At 30.0% G+C, this 21,671-nt stretch overlaps 1 protein-coding gene across 1 annotated transcript in view; it reads left to right on the top strand.

The window, feature by feature from the left end:
• The window catches only part of LOC148603521 (uncharacterized), a 148,397-nt gene that overhangs the window by 48,273 nt on the left and 78,453 nt on the right, over positions 1-21,671 (top strand). The window contains exons 55-63 of the mRNA XM_088551446.1: positions 93-155; positions 1,292-1,402; positions 2,048-2,188; positions 2,961-2,996; positions 5,645-5,779; positions 7,497-7,565; positions 8,809-8,871; positions 10,772-10,840; positions 12,393-12,673. Of these exons, the coding sequence (XP_088407572.1) occupies positions 93-155; positions 1,292-1,402; positions 2,048-2,188; positions 2,961-2,996; positions 5,645-5,779; positions 7,497-7,565; positions 8,809-8,871; positions 10,772-10,840; positions 12,393-12,673 (968 nt within the window). The remainder of the gene's footprint in view (positions 1-92; positions 156-1,291; positions 1,403-2,047; positions 2,189-2,960; positions 2,997-5,644; positions 5,780-7,496; positions 7,566-8,808; positions 8,872-10,771; positions 10,841-12,392; positions 12,674-21,671) is intronic.

Genomic DNA, 21,671 nt, shown 5'->3' with positions numbered 1-21,671 from the left:
TCTTGTCTAATGATTTTTGCAGGGAGAGAAATAATCCCTGTTACCATATCAAATTGTTTGTCTCAATATTAATCGATTGTCTGTCTTTGCAGTTACATCAGCTACAACTACACCATTTGTTGTTGTGACAACATCCCCTGCCATAACCACAGCAAGTAAGTTGTACTGTATATTAAAGTTTAATTAATCATATAATCTATGTAATCTGTATGAAAATGGTAGATGGTTTGGTGAAATGACAGTATCCTTGTTAAATTACCCATAAAGTAGTAGAAGGTTGAACAAGTAATGCACATTTAAGTTCATGGTCTGTAGAAAGAACCTTGAAATCATTGACCAATAGGGTATGTAAGTCTCGTTATGTGACTCCGTGATTTCATGAGAATGGGGCCTTATCTCCCATTCAAATGCATAGAGATTTGTCATTAACATAGCATTGAGTTCAATGTTAAAAGCAAAATATCTTTTTGTGAAAAAAATACCGATAAAAAATGACAAATAACTAGTTCTACTGGATAAAAATATTAAGAAAAGCATAAAATAGAAGATTTTTCATAGTGATACAGCGTTTTAATTTCCCGGAAGTGAACAATAAAGTGCAGACCATTTTTTTATTATGTGTAACTAATTCCAAAACATCTCTTTTTCACACTGCAATTTCAGCACTTATATTTGTGTCAAGGACTTTTTCACGTTACTTGAGTAACTTGCAGCAATAAAAGGTTATACCAAAACATTTTTAATGTATCAAAACTTTCTTGATTCCTAAATTTACAGGTATTTAAATTCATAGTTGAAATTTTTAATAAAAAATTTTTTTTTTCCTCCAAATGAAACTGCATAGTAATGTTAAGTTGTTTTCAAAATAACTTTAAAAAAGTGTTAACATAATGTCTTGGTATGTTTTGATATTGTCATTTTCGAAATGTCAAGTACTACTTCTTGCTATGCATTATATATTTGGATATAATAATCTAGCAGGTTATCTGCATGAAGACTAAGCCTAATTAACTTATTTTGTTTATAACAAGTTATATATTTTACTAATTTCACAAAGATGGAAAGTCTGAAAATAAATCGTTGTGAGTAGGCTCATATTAAGAAATACAAGATTGAAAGAGCCTTATTGGTAAAGTAAAATAGTCTGGATATTAAGTAATATCATGAATCAAGAAAACAATTTGGTTGACAGTGTCACTTGATGAAATTACCTTTGCATCTCGTTAAAGTTATTTAAAGCCCCATATTCGATTAAACTGCTGACCATGGGTACAAATCTCCTGCATTTCAGCTACTACGCCATTAAGCACTACTACTGTTGATTGCATGGCACCAGCAAAAAGATGTGATGGCATAAAAGACTGTGACGATGGTAGTGATGAGACAGGATGTTTATCACCAGGTTCATACTACTATACTTCTAATCATTATTGTGTCTGAAATGTTCTGTTACAGAGAGTAATTCAGTTGAATTTGTGGAATAGGGTCTTTTTTGTTACTATTAAATGACAATTACCCGAAGAACTTAATTGGATAGCTAATTGGACAATTGACAGATAGATATAAACTTTCTATCAAATTAAGATTCAAATACCTATGAAATGATAGAAAGTTTAAATCTCCTTGATAATTGACAAGTTAGCTATCTAAGACATTTCATTGGTGAATGGTCATTCAATCAAGGTAATACCAACTCTAGTCCATTTAGTAGACTATGTTACTGTAAAGTTTTTACGCAATTCCTTATTTCAAATATAAAATTATAAAAAAAAAGTATACATCACCAGCGTTACAGTCAAGATTATAAAAAAAGTATAAAAGATTAATGATTGATAATCAAGTTTTATTTGGCTGCATAGGAAAGTTCAAAAGAAACTAACCATCTTTTATACATTATACCATTTTTCCTTTCTTTACTTCACAGCCTACTGCTAATAATAAATCATTTCCACTCTATAATACTTTTTTAAAATATATCTTAATTTCTATCATTGTGATAATGACAGGAAACCTCTAATTTATGTACTACATTGACTTCAATTTCTAGGAACTACGACTCCAACTATTACAACAACAAAGTGTGATGATACATCTCAGTATACATGTCTTAGTGGAGATTGCATTATGCGCAGTCAGATTTGTGATGACATATGTGACTGTAAAGATTGCGATGATGAAAAAGATTGTGGTGCGTTATGCTTAAGAGAATTTGCACCATGTGGTTGTCATACTACTTCTTTATAAAAACCCTTAACTAAAAATAACAAACTATTTTTGTTTGTTTTGGTAAAAAAGGAATGTTCTGCTGAGAAAGAAATCTCTTTTTAAATGTAAACATTACTATTCTTGGTTTTTTCTGTTCAGGAATAGATGCATTCGTATCATCAATTTTATCATCTTAGGGAAGTGGGGGGGGGGGTTATTTACTTTGACAGTAATGTTGCATGAGCATATAAATATATATCATATAACTGTATATAATTAAACTATATAAAGACCTTCCTTTGCTTGGTGATTTGCGAATCTAATATAGTCTTTTTTAATTGTTAAGAATCTAAGCATAGTTTCTTTTCAGTAAATACTTATTGATTTAATGTTACTGCTGACATTTCTGTGTTAAACTGGTACATGCTTTCATGATGTCATTAGATTTTGATTGTAATATGTCTGGTTAAAATGCTTTTTATTAGCCATAAAATTTTAAATGGAGGTTAGTGTGTTAGCAATGATATCTTTTTTTTCTGGCTTTTTATGAAAGTAGCAATTTATTGGTATTTTCATTGATTTCATTTGTCAAAAAATCAAACTTTTTGGTTAACAAAATGCATGTCAACAGCATAACAATAATACATAGACAATACTTGTTTGATGCTCAAGATACAAGAAAGTGCACTATTTCTGCATGCATCTATAAACTGATTTTTTCAATGATTCTCAGTAGGACTATTTGTTTCTTTCAGTGGGTACAACAACCACATCAGTAGTCACCACAACTGGTAAGTTTATATATTTTGCATTTATTTCAATTTTTAAAATAAAATAAATACTTTTCTATATAATATGAAGTAATTGCTCTTCGTATCTTTATATTACTAGTGCAGAGGCACATCAGCTATTTTTTAAATATTTTTAGAAAAAACTTGTGAGGCTCTGGAATTTCAAATTTCTGTTGTGTTCTCTCCACTGTAATATAAAGAGTTTATATTGTGAGATTCTGGATATTTTGTTCTATATACTGCGGAATTTAAACATGTAATGTATGATAACACATTGTCAGATTCCTAATTTTCAGATATGATATATAGTTTTGTTCACAGAACAAACTAGTGGGGGTTGCTTTCATGCTATATTAGAGGAATAGTTGGTAGTGGGATATTGTTCTTTGTTAATTTCTTTACTTTTGTTTCTCTAAATATTACTATAAATATGCAATGATTTGAAAAGTTTAGTTATGGATCTTCCTTTTGATAATAAATAAATTATCAATGATTGTTTTTATCTTCTTACAATATCTAAATTGTTTTAAAATATAATACTTTTCAATTTAAACAATATATTGTGAAACTACTTAATTCGTGGATACCAATATTCTTAAATCAGGGATAAACGCAAGTTCGTGGATTCTTGATATTTTCGATATACATATCAATGGAAATCTCCTTTTTGATGGGATCAAAAATTTCGTGGGTTGACCTTTCCACGAAAACCACGAAAATTCGTACCTCATGAACAATAGTTGAAATGTTGAAATGCAATGATGCTTTAATTCTGCTCTCATTTTAAACAAATGAGTATAAGTAGTTTAAGAAATGTTCACCTCAGAATAATGAAAAAAAGGCAAAAGCAGATATGTCCATAATTTTTGTCACTTTTCTAAATAACCTTAACCTCTCAATTATGTTGAATTTTAAGTTGGTTGAAAAAGAAATAACATTAGCGCCATTATTAAAAAAAACCTGACTTTTCTCAATTACGATCACTTTGTGAACAGTTTATTATTGCTTCATCACTTTTATTGGTTCTTAAAACACCATAAAACATGCTTTATTTGCTTACACTTTTTTTTAGAAAATTGACAAATGATATGGACTTGCCACATATATGTATGATTTGTAGGCACATATCTACTTAATTAGCTGTAGATGAATTCATTTTACTTTAAACAGTAGAGGCAATAAGACTTAGTTGTAGTTATTGGGTATGGGAATGATAATGCTTCAAATAAATTTCAGTTTAAAGCTTAATATAAAAAGTAATTAAACAGATTCAGTGTATGACAATGAAAATGATAAATTGAATTATGTTAAAGTATTAAAACAACTTTACTTTTGTTGTCTTAATTTTTAATTGTCTCTGATAATTATGATTTTTTTATGTAATATTGTGTTTAGAAATTAAAATTTTGTGGTTGAACTAATTTATGAAAATGTTCAAGTATTAAAATTTGGCTAATGTATAAGAAGAGAAATGAATCGTTATATACTGCTACAACATGTGTTATAGTTTATTGCATCTTACCAAATTGATTTGAGTAACAGGTATGTAGGAAAAAATGAGGATAAAATTTGATAATTTTATATAGAAAAAAATACTATATCTCAGCTGCAAAATATTGCTGTATGTTTTTAAAGATAAACCTTGAATCTTTTGATTCAATTTGATGAAAAATTTCTCTAAAAATCGTTATAAGAAGTATTAAAATTCTTGCCTTAAAATTTGCTTATATATTAATTTTATAACAACTACATTTTTGCTTATGACAAACTCCTAGGTTTGGCATGTTTCTGTTACTATTCTCTACTGTCAACAAAAATCTTGTATGAAATGAAACATATCAAAACTAGTAAAAAACTAATCAAATTTTGGTTGTGAAATAAACTACTTTGAGAATAATTATTTGAAAGTGTGAAATTATGAGTCAAACTGCCATCATAACATAACAGCATAATGAAAGTAGTGTTCTTACATATCACTTCTACATCAGTTCATAATATTGTTGACAATATTTGTGTTTATCATAAACAAGTCTCTGTAAGAATCAGGCAACAGGAAAAAATCTGAATCATACATGTTAAAAACCATTTGAACTGACAATATACTTTTGCTCAAGTTAGTCATTTTTATTTGATATGGTCACTTTTTAATCTCTTAATTACATGATATGTGTAGAAATTATCCATAAGAATATTTGAAAATTTAGGGTTTTGATAAAATAATCCGTCCCTGAAATATTCATGTACACTACATTTTAATGAATTATTAACTCATTTTCCAATTCATATGGAAATATTGTCTTGATTCTGATGGTACAAAAAGTCAAATTACCTCTCAATGATTGGTTTTTGTTACCTATTTCACATATTAACTGATACTTACTCATAAAGAAAGGCTTCCAATATATTATTGAAACGAGAGCTTATTCACATTCTCCATCCCATAGTTATCACAGTATATATCAGTAATGTTGTATTCATTGTGAGGTAAAAAAAAATCCAAAAGAAAAAAATATATATATATACATCTAACAAATTCTGAACCTTTCTTGCATGAAGATCAGTAAAAAGTATTGATTAATAAATAAATCTAAATTTGGAATTATAATATTTTATTCGTTCATTTACTGTATTTGTGTATCACATAATAGAAGAAATCTGTGAATACCAATGCAATAGATCTATGAAATGTATTGACCGAGAGCAACTTTGTGATGGGCAAAATGACTGTGGAGATATGGAAGATGAAAACTTCTGCTCAACAACTGTTGGACCAACATTCACTGGTATGTTCAAATTAAGTAAACAAGAAAAAGTGAATGAATGCAAACACTAAAATATTCTTGTAATTGTGAAAAAATACAGGTAAGTTCAAATTAGTAGCTACTTTTGGGTAGAATGTATCATATTATAGTCAGATATTTTATGTTAAGTTGAAAACATTGAATACTTAAAAGAACAATCTCAAAATTGAGAATCTTTGTTTTTACAGATGAGTTGTAGAATTATTTCAGGTTGTTATGTTGGTTAAAAACTCAATGAAAATATTAATTGCTCTAAATATTTTTACTAATTTTACAAATTCATTGGAATTATTTGAATTTAAGTCTAAAGTAATGAATTTTCACTTTTCAACACTCAAAAAATAGGAATAGCGGATAATAGGTACCTGTTGAATAACCTAAATCCAAAATGACAAATATTTTATAGAGCACCGAAAGGTCTTTTAGAACTGTAAACCCACCTTTTAGTAAGTGCTGAAAGGCCCCATAACAAAAGTACTAAAAATCAATAACAGATTGGTGACCGAACTTAAAATCAATATTATGGCACACAGACATGTTAATGCCCAACATCTGACTGTGGATAAAGGCTTGAAATTTTTAGTGGAGTTAAACTAATTATATAAGGCCTTAACTATCCCCCTCTTATGTAAGGTCGAACAATGAACTGAAGCAACAAGCAAACATAAAATTCACTAACTAATTCATCCAATTATCTCCATGAAATGCTCTTCTTAACCATTCAATGCATACAAAAAACAAACTTGAGCCAAAGTTTGAGACTTTCTATTCATTATACAACACTTATTTTGTGTTTCACAGTATGATATATTTACACTTGTGTCTGCTATTGCAGAAGATACTACCTTGGCCTAATTTTTTGTACTGAATTATGGAGATAAACTAGTGTAAGGAATATAACTCTTAAATATCATATTCAATTTTATCAAAGCCTATTAAGCCTTCATTTGAAACAGAATAAAATCAGTTCAAGTTACTGTGATGCTTACATGGGGTTAATGTAAAATGCTGAATACAAGCGTTCAAATAATTTGAAATAGTTATGTCCCCTACCCTAAGTCTACCTCCTTAAACTTCCACTCAAAGATTGTAGACATCACATATAAATTTGTCTGAACAGACATAAGTTTTGTTATTTGTTTTGGCAAAGTTCAGACGTTTTCCTAATAGACCAAAATTTGACTAAAATGAAGGAAAGTGATGATTTTTGCTATATTTCTAGTAAAAATAATATAAACTCCTGTAAAGCATGCAGAACAGAAATTATATTGTTTTGGGATCTTTTGAAAACATATATGCTACGAACTTGGAAGTGATTATCTCTAATGCATAAAATGGAAATAAATTACTTCCAATAGAACTGATACACTTTTTCCCATAGAACTGATAGACCTTTTCCTATGAAATGTCGAAATAAGAAAAAAATATATATAAGATACTTTCAGTCATGTCAAACTTTATGAAGTTTAGATTGTATGCTGGCAGTGTGTTTTTGAAAATCTTACTTTCAATTATATTAGGGATGTTTTGTATTTACATACCTTAAGTGAGAATTGAATGTCATATATTGAGTTGAGCTTTTTGTACTCATGGCTTAATTAACAACAGTTACTTTCATACTATGGCATCATACTTTCCAAAAATGAATGTTATAATTAATTATTGAATAAGATCGTACATCAGATTATTATATTGACAGGATCCACTTTACCAGTAACCACTGTTATTTCCACAACAGGAGGGTCAACACTATTCTCTCCAGGTGCAGGTAAAACATTTAACAAAGTACTGCTAAAAGAAAATAATTCTGAAACAAAAGTTTCCTTTATATAATTTATGATATACATAAAAAAAAATGGACAGCCGTATTTACTAAGCTGCTCGCAGCGGCAGTCGTTTATTTCCTCTCTCACCGCTGCAGTTAAGCTTTTCGAAATTCTTGGACATTTTTGTAATCAAACGTCTTTTGACAATCAGTTAACATCGCGTGAAATCCTTCAAATTCACCTTTTCCTGATTTTGCAAGATTTTTGCATTTTCTAAGAGGCTGGCTGCAGCGTCTAGAGTGAATTTTGAACATTAGACGCTGTTCGGAGCTTGCTTATTTTTATTTTAGGAAGAGAGCATAACCCCTCATATTCTACTCACACAAACGCTATCACAGTGTTTGTATTTGTTAAATTAAAGTACCTCTGATAAGCATGTCACTTGTGTAATAAAATTTTTGAAAGACAAACGTGAATAAAAGTTATTTTACTATTTTCTATATTTAATAAGTTCGCCAATCCTTTTTTGAAATTTTGGACTTTCTGAAATGTCAGGGAAAACAGTTGCTTACATAGAAGTATATTTAAAGTTATAAAATTATAGCATAATGATTGCCTCGTTTTATTGACATTTCAATTGTTGCTTATGATTGTTTGAGCTTCATTGCCTGGATATATAAGTAAAAAGATCGACAGACTCTGCTGTCTCTTAAGAGCTTGGACTAAAACACATCCTCATTCACGGTATTTTGAGATAAATTAAATGACGAAATACTTTTTTGTTTTAATTGTATATCGAAATATCGGTGTTATAGTTTTAATTGGATCAATTTTATCAAATAAAAATACGCCTTTTTTATTGTGTAATTCGTGAGTTAATTAATTGCTTTCAACCATTGTGATATTAAAGCGTGTTCAAGATTTCAATTTAAAATTGGCAATGTCACATCTCAGTCTCAAATAGATTTCTCAACATTTAGCAAATTCTGATTCTGAACAGCGAGCTCCTCCATCTTACCGTGTTACTAAGACACAACCTTACTGAATCTTTGATGACAAGACTCTATCTACCACCTTTTCTGCTTTGAACACGAATATAAACTGTAAATGGATCGAATAAAAATTTTATTTTTACAAATGAGTTTCTACAATGGCACTATCATACAATAAGTTTTGGATTCTTATGCACTGAATGACTTTAAGAAGTCTATCCAGGACTATGTTAAAACCATTTTCTTTTCACAGAAACTACAGTTTATGCTACTGCACCAACAGGAGCTGGCGTAGAAGTAAAAAATCAGACGAAAGGTAAATTATTTTGCCTCTGCAAAATGTTGCTTTGTTTTATGGCGATCTTACTGTAAACATTGAGCTATAGATTAGATCCAACTTCTTAGATGAATTGGCATTTTTTATTTTAATTAGACGATTTTAGCGTTCCTGGATTCCTCATCTGACAAACTTTAAGGTTTCATTGGTATAAAGGTATTAGCACGCTAACTGTTGACACTTTTCGGTAGAAATTGCAGCCATTGTGTCATCTTTCCGGCTATATTGATGCTGGCCTAGTGGATTACTCCATAGTTACTTGCATAAGCTTGTTCTTTGTCTCTACCGACAATATATTAGATAAAAGTCACCACTTTGCCAATTTCTTACAGCTTTTTTTTCTTTTTGATCCTGGAATATTCCATACGTACGACACCTTGGCATTCCTTCGATATGTAAAAAAATTGAAAGTTACATTTATCACATCTGCCTCAGTATTTTAACTTCCACAAAACAGAAATTGCATTTGTTTACTGAAGCTTCATTGTTCAAAGTTACGCAATGTAAATTGTGATATACTTTGTTTAAATTCTAGATCTTTGTCGACAATTTTCTTGAATCTGTGGTGTAATATTTATTATAATTAATTTAATTTAAACTCTATTTATGTATTCATGAAATTCTGAGATACGTATTTTTTCGAGTAACGGGAACAGATATAGTGACTTCCTTGATTGGCCTATCATGTGAGGTCTACCTTCCATATTATTATGAATTCCAATGGATACATATTGAAGACATCTTTTTTTATTGTGGTTTTGATAAGGCTTTCACTCTATATTTGTTATTCATAAATATATATATTTAAGTATAAAGACTTACCTAAAGGGACGGGCATTTCATGCACTGATGTCGCACTTCTGTTTTTTTTGTTAAATAAAACATGCTGACACAGAAGCAGATTTGATAAGGTTAACCTTTTAAGATTCACAGTCATAATAATTTTATGAAAACTAGTTAGTGTTTTTTATGGAAGGAAGCCAGTCGTGTAAATTGCTATCCTTCATTTGAGTCAAGGAAATGCATATTTTTTTTATTTATTTACAAGGCAATATGGAGAAAGCAGTTGTTTCAATCTCTTCACTGTGGCCACAAAACGGTTTTAAGACTCTCTAAAGGCTTACCGACTGTCACCAATACTGATTTTTCTCAATAATATGTGTCTTATTTTAGGAAGTCTATAACAGTCATTTGATACCTAAACATTGTGTTTAGATTGACCTACTGTCTTGTATTTTAATAAATTAATTAATCAACTAACTGACTCAAGTATTTCTGAATTTCATTTCTTTATTTCTTTATTATTCAGGCTAACCAAAGTGCAAGAGTTCAGTAGGAATTTCTGTTTGGTTTACATTGCTGTCTGCTTCAAAAGAATTTTTTTTCCAAAAGTTCTTCTATACGGTTGCCTCGAATATTGCGTAATACGTCATTAATATAAATTACCCCAAATGCTTATTAACAAAGTTGCTAATTTAACTTTTTTCTTGTTTCGGTTTGTATTATTCTTTATGTTGTAAGAAGTGAAATCAAACATAATTTCTTATTTTTTGACAGGTAAGGAAGCATGTAAACCAAACAATTCCTACCTATTGAATCATGTGCTTGGGAGCCTGACAGACACACTTTGTTTCCAATACAGGTGAGAGCAGTTAGGGCCCTGGCGGGCCAATAGAACACCTACTTTTATTCTTCATTAACATACAAATATTTACAATCTCAATGCACAGAAAGTGTTAAATGTTTAATCACATTACTGGATGATGTCATAATTGATAAACTTAATCATAAAACTTCTCAATGACTGTAATCAGGGTAAGATCTGAAGTACAATGTATCATTTATTAAGTTGTTTATATGTGACCTGTTCTTCTTTCAGGACCACTAACAACAACGTCTGGGCTTTCATCTGAAAGCCCGACGACTACTGAAACTCCTTATGTTTCAAGTAAGAGAGCTTGTGTGACGCAACCAACCCACCCATTTTATAACCTTTTTAACCTTCAAAACGATAAAGTTGTAAACAAAGCATGTGTAAATGTTGTCATTGATTGTCTTATATATAACAGCTTGATAATTACATTTTTAATATTTTAACCCATTCCCACACAGATATTCACCATAACGTTAGGACTTTTGTGAAAAATGCACAGTGAATCCTGTCTAAAGCGAACCCTGCATAATCTAAACACCTGTCAAAACCAGGAACTTTTAAAGGTTCCATTACATCAATTTAAGTATACTTCGAACCTTTGTTGACTGACACTTATCAAACTCAAACAAATTTTAAAGTCCAAAAGGGGTTCGTTTTAACAGGTTTCACTGTATGTTTAGTTGTTAAACTGCAATATAATCTTGGTACTGTTTAATCTGAACATAAATAAGTGATGAATTAATGTAATGTTCGTTATTAAGTACTCAGTTTTTTTTAAAAAAGTATATTATTATCTAATTATTAAAAATTTTCTCTGCACTAGTGAGACTTGTTGATTCTGACACTGTTTAATTTTTTTCTGGTAAAGTGATCATTTTGTTTTCTCTCATTATACTGGTTTCAATAGATATCTAACGCTTCTTATTAGTATTTAGCTTTTAATTATTAACGTATGGTATTGAATTAGCTTTTAATTAGGATGTTTGTAATGTTACTCATTCGTCAATTTCGAGATGTTGCATACACATTGTGATGCGATATTTATATCCATTATATTTTTGTTGTTGTTGTTGTTGTTGTTACCTTTACCCTATATGTTCCATACTTGATTTTGTGTTGCCATTGGTGATATACATTTTATATACAACCAGCTAATCCTTTAATTGTATAACAATTCACCATTGAACGTTAAGTCCATGCATGAACCGAACCTTTTGTATGAAGTTGTTATTATTCCTCAAAGATATTTTTCTATTGCATGCTTTTTAACAACTTTCAGATCAATTAAGTCTTCAGTATAAGTTTACGAGACAGTTTCAGAACTCTTTTATCCCATCAACAAAAAGTGGAATTTATTAATAGGAACTAAAAAATCCGTTGGATTTTGAAATAGCAGCATTGGATGTGCTTTGCATCATGTTCTTGATTTAAAAAATATATTTATGTGATTGCTCTTAATCTCATAAGATTACGTTTTGAAGGTTTTTATTTCATTGGAAATCCATGCATAATTTGTACAACTTGTATTTTTGAGAAGTTGTATAATTGATAACGAAATCCTGAAATTAAAAAAAAATAACTTGAATATTAAAATACATTTTTGAGGGCAGAAATTTGGCATGTTTATTTTATTTGTTTTAATTGACACTGAAATTTTGCAAAGATGAGTTTGGTAATGAGAATTCTCCCAACAAGTCGAACCCAAAATTGTTGACAGACTTATTTTCAAAGTCCATTTATAAATTTGGATAAAACATGTACGATATACCATTATTTAATAGCGTGTTTTGGATAAAAAGTACACGACTTTCACAAAATTTGTAATTGTTTTATGTTTTATCAACAGAGGAGATTTCCACCACGCCACCATGTGCAAGAAGTGAAGGAATGCAGTCATCAGAATCAATCCCATCAAATGAAATACGAATGAATGACAAATCAGCTGTCATAGAAAATTTAAGGCCCAATTCTGCACAACCTATGACTACTTCTCAAACACCTCTTATAATTGAATACATTCCCAGTGTTTCAAAGCCTATCGATGAGGTCAAACTTCAAAACCCAAACAATATTAGGAGATACAACGTAAACTTTTACAATGCCGACGGGTCGGTGATTAAACGCACGGTAAGTTTGCATCATAAAAATGGTTGTGTCCATGTCCTTATGATATCTTGTACTTAATTCACACTGGTTCTATGGAGATGTCCTATACTTCTACCCTTTATCTTCTACTCGTTACTTCGATAGTCAATAGAAAGATATTTAAATCTGTCAATTGCTCTGGTAATTTCTTTTTCTGACTTAGCTTAGAGTGTCGATGATCATATATTATTTGTGTTATTGATAAGGACAGAACAAAAATAAGAAAGAATTAAAACACAAACAGTACAACGTAAAGTTTTACAATACCGATGAGTTGGTGATAAACCGCATGGTAAGTTTGCATCATAAAAATAAAAAAGAGTTGTGTTTATATACCTACGTGTTCCCTTGTATTTATTTCTCACTCTTGTGCACATTCTAATGAATGCAAACATGGTGTTCACTTATACCTCCGAGTTTTAAGATAAAATGAAGGAATGCAAAAAAAAAATAGCATTTGCCTTATGCGTGTAAAGTTTCTAAAAAAATGAGAAAAAATGGTATTCCAGCGTAAAAGTTGGTATGCCAATCATTTTTAAGGCACATACATATATGAATGTTCACGTTTCATGTATAATTTAAAACTGGAAGGTAACATACTATAAAACAATATTTGATGTTTAGTCATGAAGTACGATACATTTTCCCCTTACATTTACTTTTTCATCAAATAAAGTGTAGGAACTGCCCTTCCACATAATCCCATCGTGAGGTATCAAAGTAAATTGCTATGTAGTTTGACTTGCCCGACTGGTACGTTTCTTCATGACCTATTTTTTTATTTGATTAGAATATTAGGAAACCATAGCATGTGCAAAATGTCCTGTGTATTCATACATATTTACGTTCACGTTGATGAGACCATCTGTTGATTTTATAATTAAAAGTACAACCGTTTAATATTGGATCGTGTGCTTTTAGATACCCAAACAATAACTTAAAATATTATTAGATAAAAATGCCAATAACAGTATTTTAAGTTGGATAAGACATAAATTTTGTCACACCAGTTAAGTTTAAAAATATTTGCCATCAGGAGTTTTTATTTATCTCTGCATATCACAATATTACTATTCATTTGTTTACTTTCCCAAATTCTTTCTTTACTTTAAATGTCCTCTAATTACTGATGGTGTATACTAAATCCATTTTTTATTAAGTCGTTTACATGGACTCCTTATTATCTGCACATTTTTTAGATACACCTGTATTTAAACACATGTAAATAAGTTTGTATTTTGTGGACAACCTTTTATTTTATGTATATATATATATATATATATATATATATATATATATATATATATATATATATATATATATAATGAGTTCTTACTTGATCTTGTTTTTTATTTTAGCTCAAAATTGTAGTTTTAATATTTTAATTCGGTATGGAGCCTATTTCTTGCGTACATCAAACTATTTCTAAAAAAATAAAGCTATTTAAATTGTGTTAAGTTTTAGTATTTTAAAGACAAATATAAACGGTACCACTAACACAATAAAATTGATCAAACTTTTGAAAAAAAAATATTCAATTGCAACTGTGATCTTAATTATTGCTAAATCTTAACTTTTTGGTGGTAAAATGCTTACAAATGATTAATTTGTTCATTTCATGGCACAAAAAAATGTTCATTAATTTCTGATAAGGAAAATAATGGGCAATATCAGATTTTTTTTCTCTATTTTACTATTTTTAATGTTATCTGTTTTAACCAATTTAAGAACGAGATAGTAAAAAACATGGTATCGATGTGTGTATTAGTTCTTACCTAGTTATTATGAATAGTTCTTACCAATTGTATATGTTGAACATCAAATCCCAATACTTCGAGCGTTGTCGTTAGTAGTCTAAGATTAAAGACGGTTCATAGGTTACAAACTCTCAATGAATAATCCTATGAAGGTACCTCTGTGCCTCATATTTACGAATCAGTTCGTTGGGATATAAGATTTTCAGGATATTCAGCGGTATAAACTGAGGTTTTGAACCCAGAAGTATAGCCCTTCATTTTGCCTTTATTTGGCACCATGATAGTTGCTATTTAGCTATTGATTTTTGAGTTATTTCTTAACTGTATTGCCGTATCCAAAAGAAGTTGTCGAATTTAATCCATTGATAAATTCGAAGCTTCCAGGTGATATGTCGTTTCGAAATGAGGGTGATTATCATTTGGCAATTACTGCAAAGTATACAATTTTTAACAACAATAGAGTCATGTGCTTAAATTTCAATTTTAGTTCTGACGGGTTAACTTTTAATCGGTCAACAAGTCGTATACATGGACTACTCACTCTCTGCACAATTTAAAGATAAACCTGTACTTAAAAACATGCAAAATAAATAGGGACTTTGTATTTGGAATGCATTTTTTTTAATAATTTATGTAATTTGATCTTATTTGACAAACCTAAAATTACAATTTGACCTTGTACGCCACTTGTAAACTGATTCGATTATAATAAGGAAGTTTGCTAATCTGGTTCTGAAATCGCACGATGTATATGACAACTGAAAACAAGTACTATCTTTAAGAAAAGATATCTGACGCAGTAAAATTTGTACTTTTCACTTAAAATTTACTACATTTCATTCAGATAATAACACATGGCACGTAATTTCAATTTCCGATACAGTTTTTTTTCGAACGCTACTAAATTATCAGCATTTGGCCAATCGGGAATCAGAATTTCGATCAACTGACGGGTTTCCATGGAAGAGCGGTCAAAGGGTAAAAGGTGAAACTATACCGAATGCGTCGAAAAAAAACGTTACAAATGCAGCAGCGTATAACCTTAATGCAAAATAGTAAATATTTCAGAGATCACCAAAAGGTCTTCCAGAAGTAAACACACACCTTTAAGTAAGCTCTGTAAGATCTGAAAAAATGTTTAGAGGCTTAAAAGTAATCAGAAGTAAAGAACGTTTCCATAATAGTCGGCAACTGATCTTCCTAAATGTAAGCCTACCCTTAAAAATATGAATTCTATCGTTAAAGTGTTAAGGAAAGTGTGCATTAATTTGATATTATAAAATTTCTTCTTGAGATGTGTTAATAGTCCATAGTTTGTACATTTGTGTGATTTAGATTCAGTTTCTTTATTTCCGTTGTAAGAAGGGACTCGGGCCTTTTTTGATCACATTAGAGTACTTAACCCTGCCGAATTTTTTTGCGTCTGTTCCAAGTCAGGAATTTTTGGCCTTGTTTCGTTTTCACCTTTTAGTTTTTTTTTGTTACTTGAATTTATAGGGGCAACTCTTTCACTGTTCCTGCTATAATGATGTTTTGGGCGAGTTGCAGCCTACCTTGTGGTATGGGGGTTTCCTCGTCGATAATTGAAGACCAATAGGTGGCCTTGGTCTGACATTTTCATGCCCTATGAGGTTTTTGTCTCTTTGACAAAAACACCATATCTATTCTCGTTATATATATATGAATTTTAATCTATAAAACTTCAAGCTTATTTTGGTAATAGTTTATGAAAGTGCATGAAAAAACGTCGTTTCGTGTACATTAAAGATCATTTTTAACTTTTTTATGGCAAAGTAAGGCTAGCAATTGATTTAAATTAAATTACTTTTGAGTAATAGTTCTATTGAAACCTATACATGTAGAATTATTCATTAACTTTCACTTGATTTTATAAAAGACTTGAATATATTATATAGACTTGTGTCGTTTCTGGAAAACTTTAAAGATAGGTTTAATGTGGGGGGGGATAATTTTGTATAAAGAATATTGGTAAGTTCAATAATGATATTAAAACTAAAAATTAAGCTAGTGTCGAGGGTCATATATCATTGGTATTGTTTATTTAACGTCCTTGCACAAACAGAACGAAATTAATATGTAAAAGAAAAATCAACATGAAACAATAAAATAAAATAAAATTTAAGGACATTAGGAACATCATAATATTGACTGTCACTGGAAAATAGGTTTACTAATTACGTTAATTTTCGAAATTCTTTTATTCTATACAATTATTTCAATAACTATGAAGATCATTTTGTCAATAGATTAATTTTAGATTATAAGTGTATATGGGATGAAACGTAAAAAAATCATATGGAACGTGGTATTCAATCGAACTATTCTGATCATAATGAGATTTTCCTATGTACTTAAAGTAAGGTAAATAAAAGAATAAAAGATATTATATGCAGCATTTGTGTTATTTCCAAAAATTTATTTTTTTTTGTTTTCAACAAGCAATAGTATTTGAATTAATATTTAATTATTTTTTTAATGAATTAAGTTTGCATAGTAAACATTTAATCATTAAGGTTCAGCTTAAGTCAATGTCTAGGACATTCCTTAATGAAATGTTGTCATTCATACTTTTAATGATGCATTAAATTTAGCGCTTAAAGTTTGCTAAATGCATCTTTATATGTATTTAACACACAAAAACAAGTCAAATTTAGGGAAAAAATGTTACATAACTTCTATATAACATTAACAACAAAAATTTTAATAACATGTTTTAGAATCAATCTACAGCAGTCAAAAAGTTTTGCTGTCTGAAATTCATAGTTCTGTTCCTTAATGCATAATGCACCGCAAGCAACATTAATTTTCTTTGGAATAATTGCCATTTCTTTGAATTTAGATGAATTGAGATATTTTATGCATAAGATATTAAAAGTCCCTTATGCATAAGATAAACATAAGATATTACCATTTTCATTCAAATCTTGCAATTTGTCACAAATTACTACTAGTTTGTACGGCACTAGATATTTATTTTGCAGAAAACTGCATTCTCCAACAAAATTCCATTCTGGTAAATCTGTTCATTTATTTGAAAATGTGATGTTCACACTTCTGTTTTTGGCAAAATATGGCTTTAGTAACATGTTTTGTGAAGGAAGGAAACTATGTTGCCGAATATATTTTAAGACTATGAAAACATTTCAAATGGTATTTTTTTTATCCCCGGTCTGTTTTGACATGGACATGCGTAAGAGTTATATTGTGTCATTGTTCAGTCTAGGAGTTTGAAATGAGTCCTAATTTGTTACTTCCTTGGCATCCACTTGTGGAGCGACAAAATGTAGTTTTATTATGAATGTAGAACTTTGGTTATTTGAATAGACGAAACATAAAAAAATACTAAATTTGATAGTTTTTTTAAACACAATATTCAAGCTGAGTATATCATTTGTTTTTTAACAAGATTTTGCACATACAAATTGCATTTATGATATGATTCTTATTTTCTCTAGTGATCAATTTATTGAAAAATGCAAAAACTAACGGTTAAAACGGATAATCATGAGAATAATTTGATGCTTATTAAGCAATTGCAAGTTTATGAAAATGAAGTATGTTCGGTTTATGACATCTTCGACCCTAAGATGAATTTGGTCACATATAACATGGATATATCGTACAAGTAAATGTGTGCATAAGTTGTCAATTTAACCATTTATGTTGTTCTTCATTGCATTACATTGAAACCCTTGTTCAAAATGGAGCCAAAGTCAATAATTTCTGCCAATTTGTAAAGAATACTTGAATTCATTACACTTTTTTGTGTAGGAAATATTGGCCACATGGGTCGACAACTTGAATATCCAACCATAAAGGCCTGTTGTATCAAGAAAAGCATGTGGCCAATATGTTCGAAAACAAAATCCTACAAACCTCAAACAACAACAAATTATTGGAAAGAGTAATCAAGGAAACCAAGATTCTAGAATGGAAAGTGCATAAAATGTTATGCCATTTAGACAAGCTAATGCAGCAGGTTTTAACTATTTTTATTCAGGTTTTATCTTGAAGTATTTATTCCATGTCTTTTGGAGCAAAGTTGAAAGAACATACGTCTCATACGCTGCTTAAATATGTTATTTCTGATATCATTCTATTTCTGACAATTAGATTATAGATGATGGATTTTAGTAATGTCAACACATTGATTTTCTATTGTATGTACTGTATGTTCTAAATATTGAATCTGATAAGTCTTTCAAACTAAGTTCAAGATTTATTTTGGAGCTCGTGTTCTGGATTTACTTAATCTCCATTGCAATTAGTTCATTTTGTCTTCACGTATATGTTGTTTATATCTTCTGTTTTGTTTTGATTACCGATTTTCACCGGTGGAAGACTTATGCTACCCGTTGGTGTTGAAATATGCTTTAAATAATGAATTGTAATGGGACCGGGAAATTGGTTTAGCGCGCTTTAATATCATGTTCGACCCACCTTTTATATTGGTAATGCCTGTAGAAAATCAGGACCAGAACGGTGTTTTTCGACTTTCTGGTTATACCCTGATATTCTCCTTTGTTATACGCACTTTCCTTATGACTATTTCTTTGGATATTGCCTTGAATTGATCAGTTAGGTAATGTTTTATTACTCATTATTTCATATGCACTTCGCATATAATCCACGTTTCAATGACGAGTCAAAACAAATTCTAACTCATGTAGCTTTATAACACTGCTCCTTTAAAAGTATGCAATTGCATTTGTGTTTGAGAAATATAGGCCATCATTGGATCTAACATATATTTTGAAGTTTACATGTGGTATTGAAAATATATACATGTACAATTAATTGGGACACTAGAACTTGCGTAGGCAATATTTTTAATTCCAAAAATCTGAGATTCATTATGGTTCTTTCAATATACCAAGGACTGTGTGTATAGGTGATAAATTAATATCATACACAAAGTACAAGGTTTACCATTCTTAATTTATACAAGACATGCAAGCTCACTGAATAAAAATTGACCAACATTTCTCTATTAAATGTGCTGGTCGGAAAAAAAAACTTTAAGGTCCGAGGGAAGAAAATTCAATTAAACAGTTAATTCATCAATTGTCAAGGGCTAAATCGAATTTCTCCCACTTTTCATTTGATTAATTATCAAAATATTCTAAAAATAAAACAACAAAAATAGACAAAAGGAATAATTTTTAGTGTCTGTTTTATCATTAAAAAGAATAAAAGCATTAAGATATATATGCAATTATTCGTGTACTTGGTTGTTGAATTTTATTTCATTCAATTTATATTTATTTAACGACTCTTGATTACATGTAATACGTTTTATTTCAAAATTTCTTGAGATGCAACATGTTAATATGTGGGATGAAAATATGTGCAATATCACAAAGAAAGATTTAGCAAATACATTAAACATTATTATGAATATGAAGTAATATTTAAAATAATTAATGTCGGTGTTCATTGACCTAAAAAGGGAATTGTGTATACAAATACATAAATAAGGAAATATACACTCAAAGAAAAAATGCCGTAAGAACAAACAGATCTGAACACTTATTTATTTGGTGGAGTACTTTTTTCCATTTTGTGATTTGTGAAAGTTTGCACAGAAAGCATGCATACATTTTGTATTGATACATAGATTTTATGTACGCATAGCGCATACCACAACTTAAGCACACTTTTTTTTACAATTGTTGTATGTATACAACATATCGCTGATTTTTAAAAAAATGAATGAACACCACTTCGTGTTATTTGCACAACACGTTTTTTTATTGTTGTAAATGGAAATTGCACATCATCAGTGCTTGAAAACAATTGGTTCAGTCCACCTAATAATTGAAGTAGAAATGGTTAATTAGTGGCATGGTACCAGTATGGTTACTAGAACCAGGCTAGATATGGGCGATTTCGTGCGATTTACACATGTGTATTGTTGTGCACTGTCGATGAAATGAAATTTTGAAACTTTTAATGGGTCGAGAGTTATATCATATAAGGGCACTGAAAACCTGTACACGTTAGAGTGATAACCTTGAACCAATTACCCATGAAGTCTATGAGTTTATTACGCCATCATTGCATGTTTATATAAAGTTGTCCACACGTATTTGGACTGACTTTGAAGTTACATTTTTAACTGACATATTTGGATATAAATGTTCATTATTGTTTTTGTTTTTGCTTAAGAATATCAATTGTATTAGAGTTTAACCTTGACCGGAAGGCTGTCAGTATTTTTTCTTGAAAACAAGTGTGCCGTCGTATGAAAAATGCTTGATCAGATATTACTTGTAAGTAATATCCTAACTGTGAGATCAAATGTTCATTTGAGTAAACTTGCTACATTTTTAAAAACAAATCTTGATAAACCGGAAAAATCTTTCACACGTGGTCAACTATCAGCACTGTTGTAGTAATAACTGATGTAATTGGTCAAGTGACAACAAGTAAACAAAATATATCATTAAGTAGGTTGACCTGTTTAACCTGAAAAGTTTATAGCTGTCATAAGTCCGGCTAAAATAATTATTTTTTTTTTGTGTGTAATCGTGTTAGTGAGTTATGAAAGAGATACATTTCATTCGTTTTGAAATTTGCCATAAAATCAGTTTTTATTGTGTGATTAATTACTTTGTGATATCAAGTTCAAGATCAAATTCCGGCAGTTTAAACGAATGATAACTGCGTATGTTTTGTACTGATTCTTTATTACCAAATCTATTTTTTTTCACAATTTCTAAGTTATTCACTTCGATTACATCATACTTAACTGAAATGAGAGCGACTTCGCCCTAGTGTGAATATTGTTTGAATCCGGTCACGTAGCTTCATTATCTGTGCTAGATTATTACTTGATTATACCCACTTCCACTTGCAATATGGCGGTTGTCGCTGGCGGAGCTGCACATATATACCCTTATGAAACACCTGATGACCCGGGTTTTGATGGAGTTCATATTGGTAGTGTGTAAATTTTTTTTTGCGTGAGGTTTCCCTTATCTCCAGTTTTTTTTCTTTACATTGTGTATGTAGATCGACATGTTTTATTTGTTCACATTTAGTCCACGTTTTCACGTAATTTAATCATCCCACTGATTCGATATATTTTGCCGATATTGTTTGCTGTTCTGTTTTGTTATGGACAAAAGATATCTTCTAGTCACTTTTTCCCTGCTTTATGTATGCATTTAAAAGAAGAACAGTGTAGTTTCTAAATAATT

The sequence above is a fragment of the Perna viridis genome, chromosome 11, assembly GCF_037379345.1.
Source record: "Perna viridis isolate PV_CMFRI_1.1 ecotype Kerala chromosome 11, ASM3737934v1, whole genome shotgun sequence".
NCBI classification, from domain to species: domain Eukaryota; kingdom Metazoa; phylum Mollusca; class Bivalvia; order Mytilida; family Mytilidae; genus Perna; species Perna viridis.
This window is presented reverse-complemented; position numbering and strand designations above follow the sequence as displayed.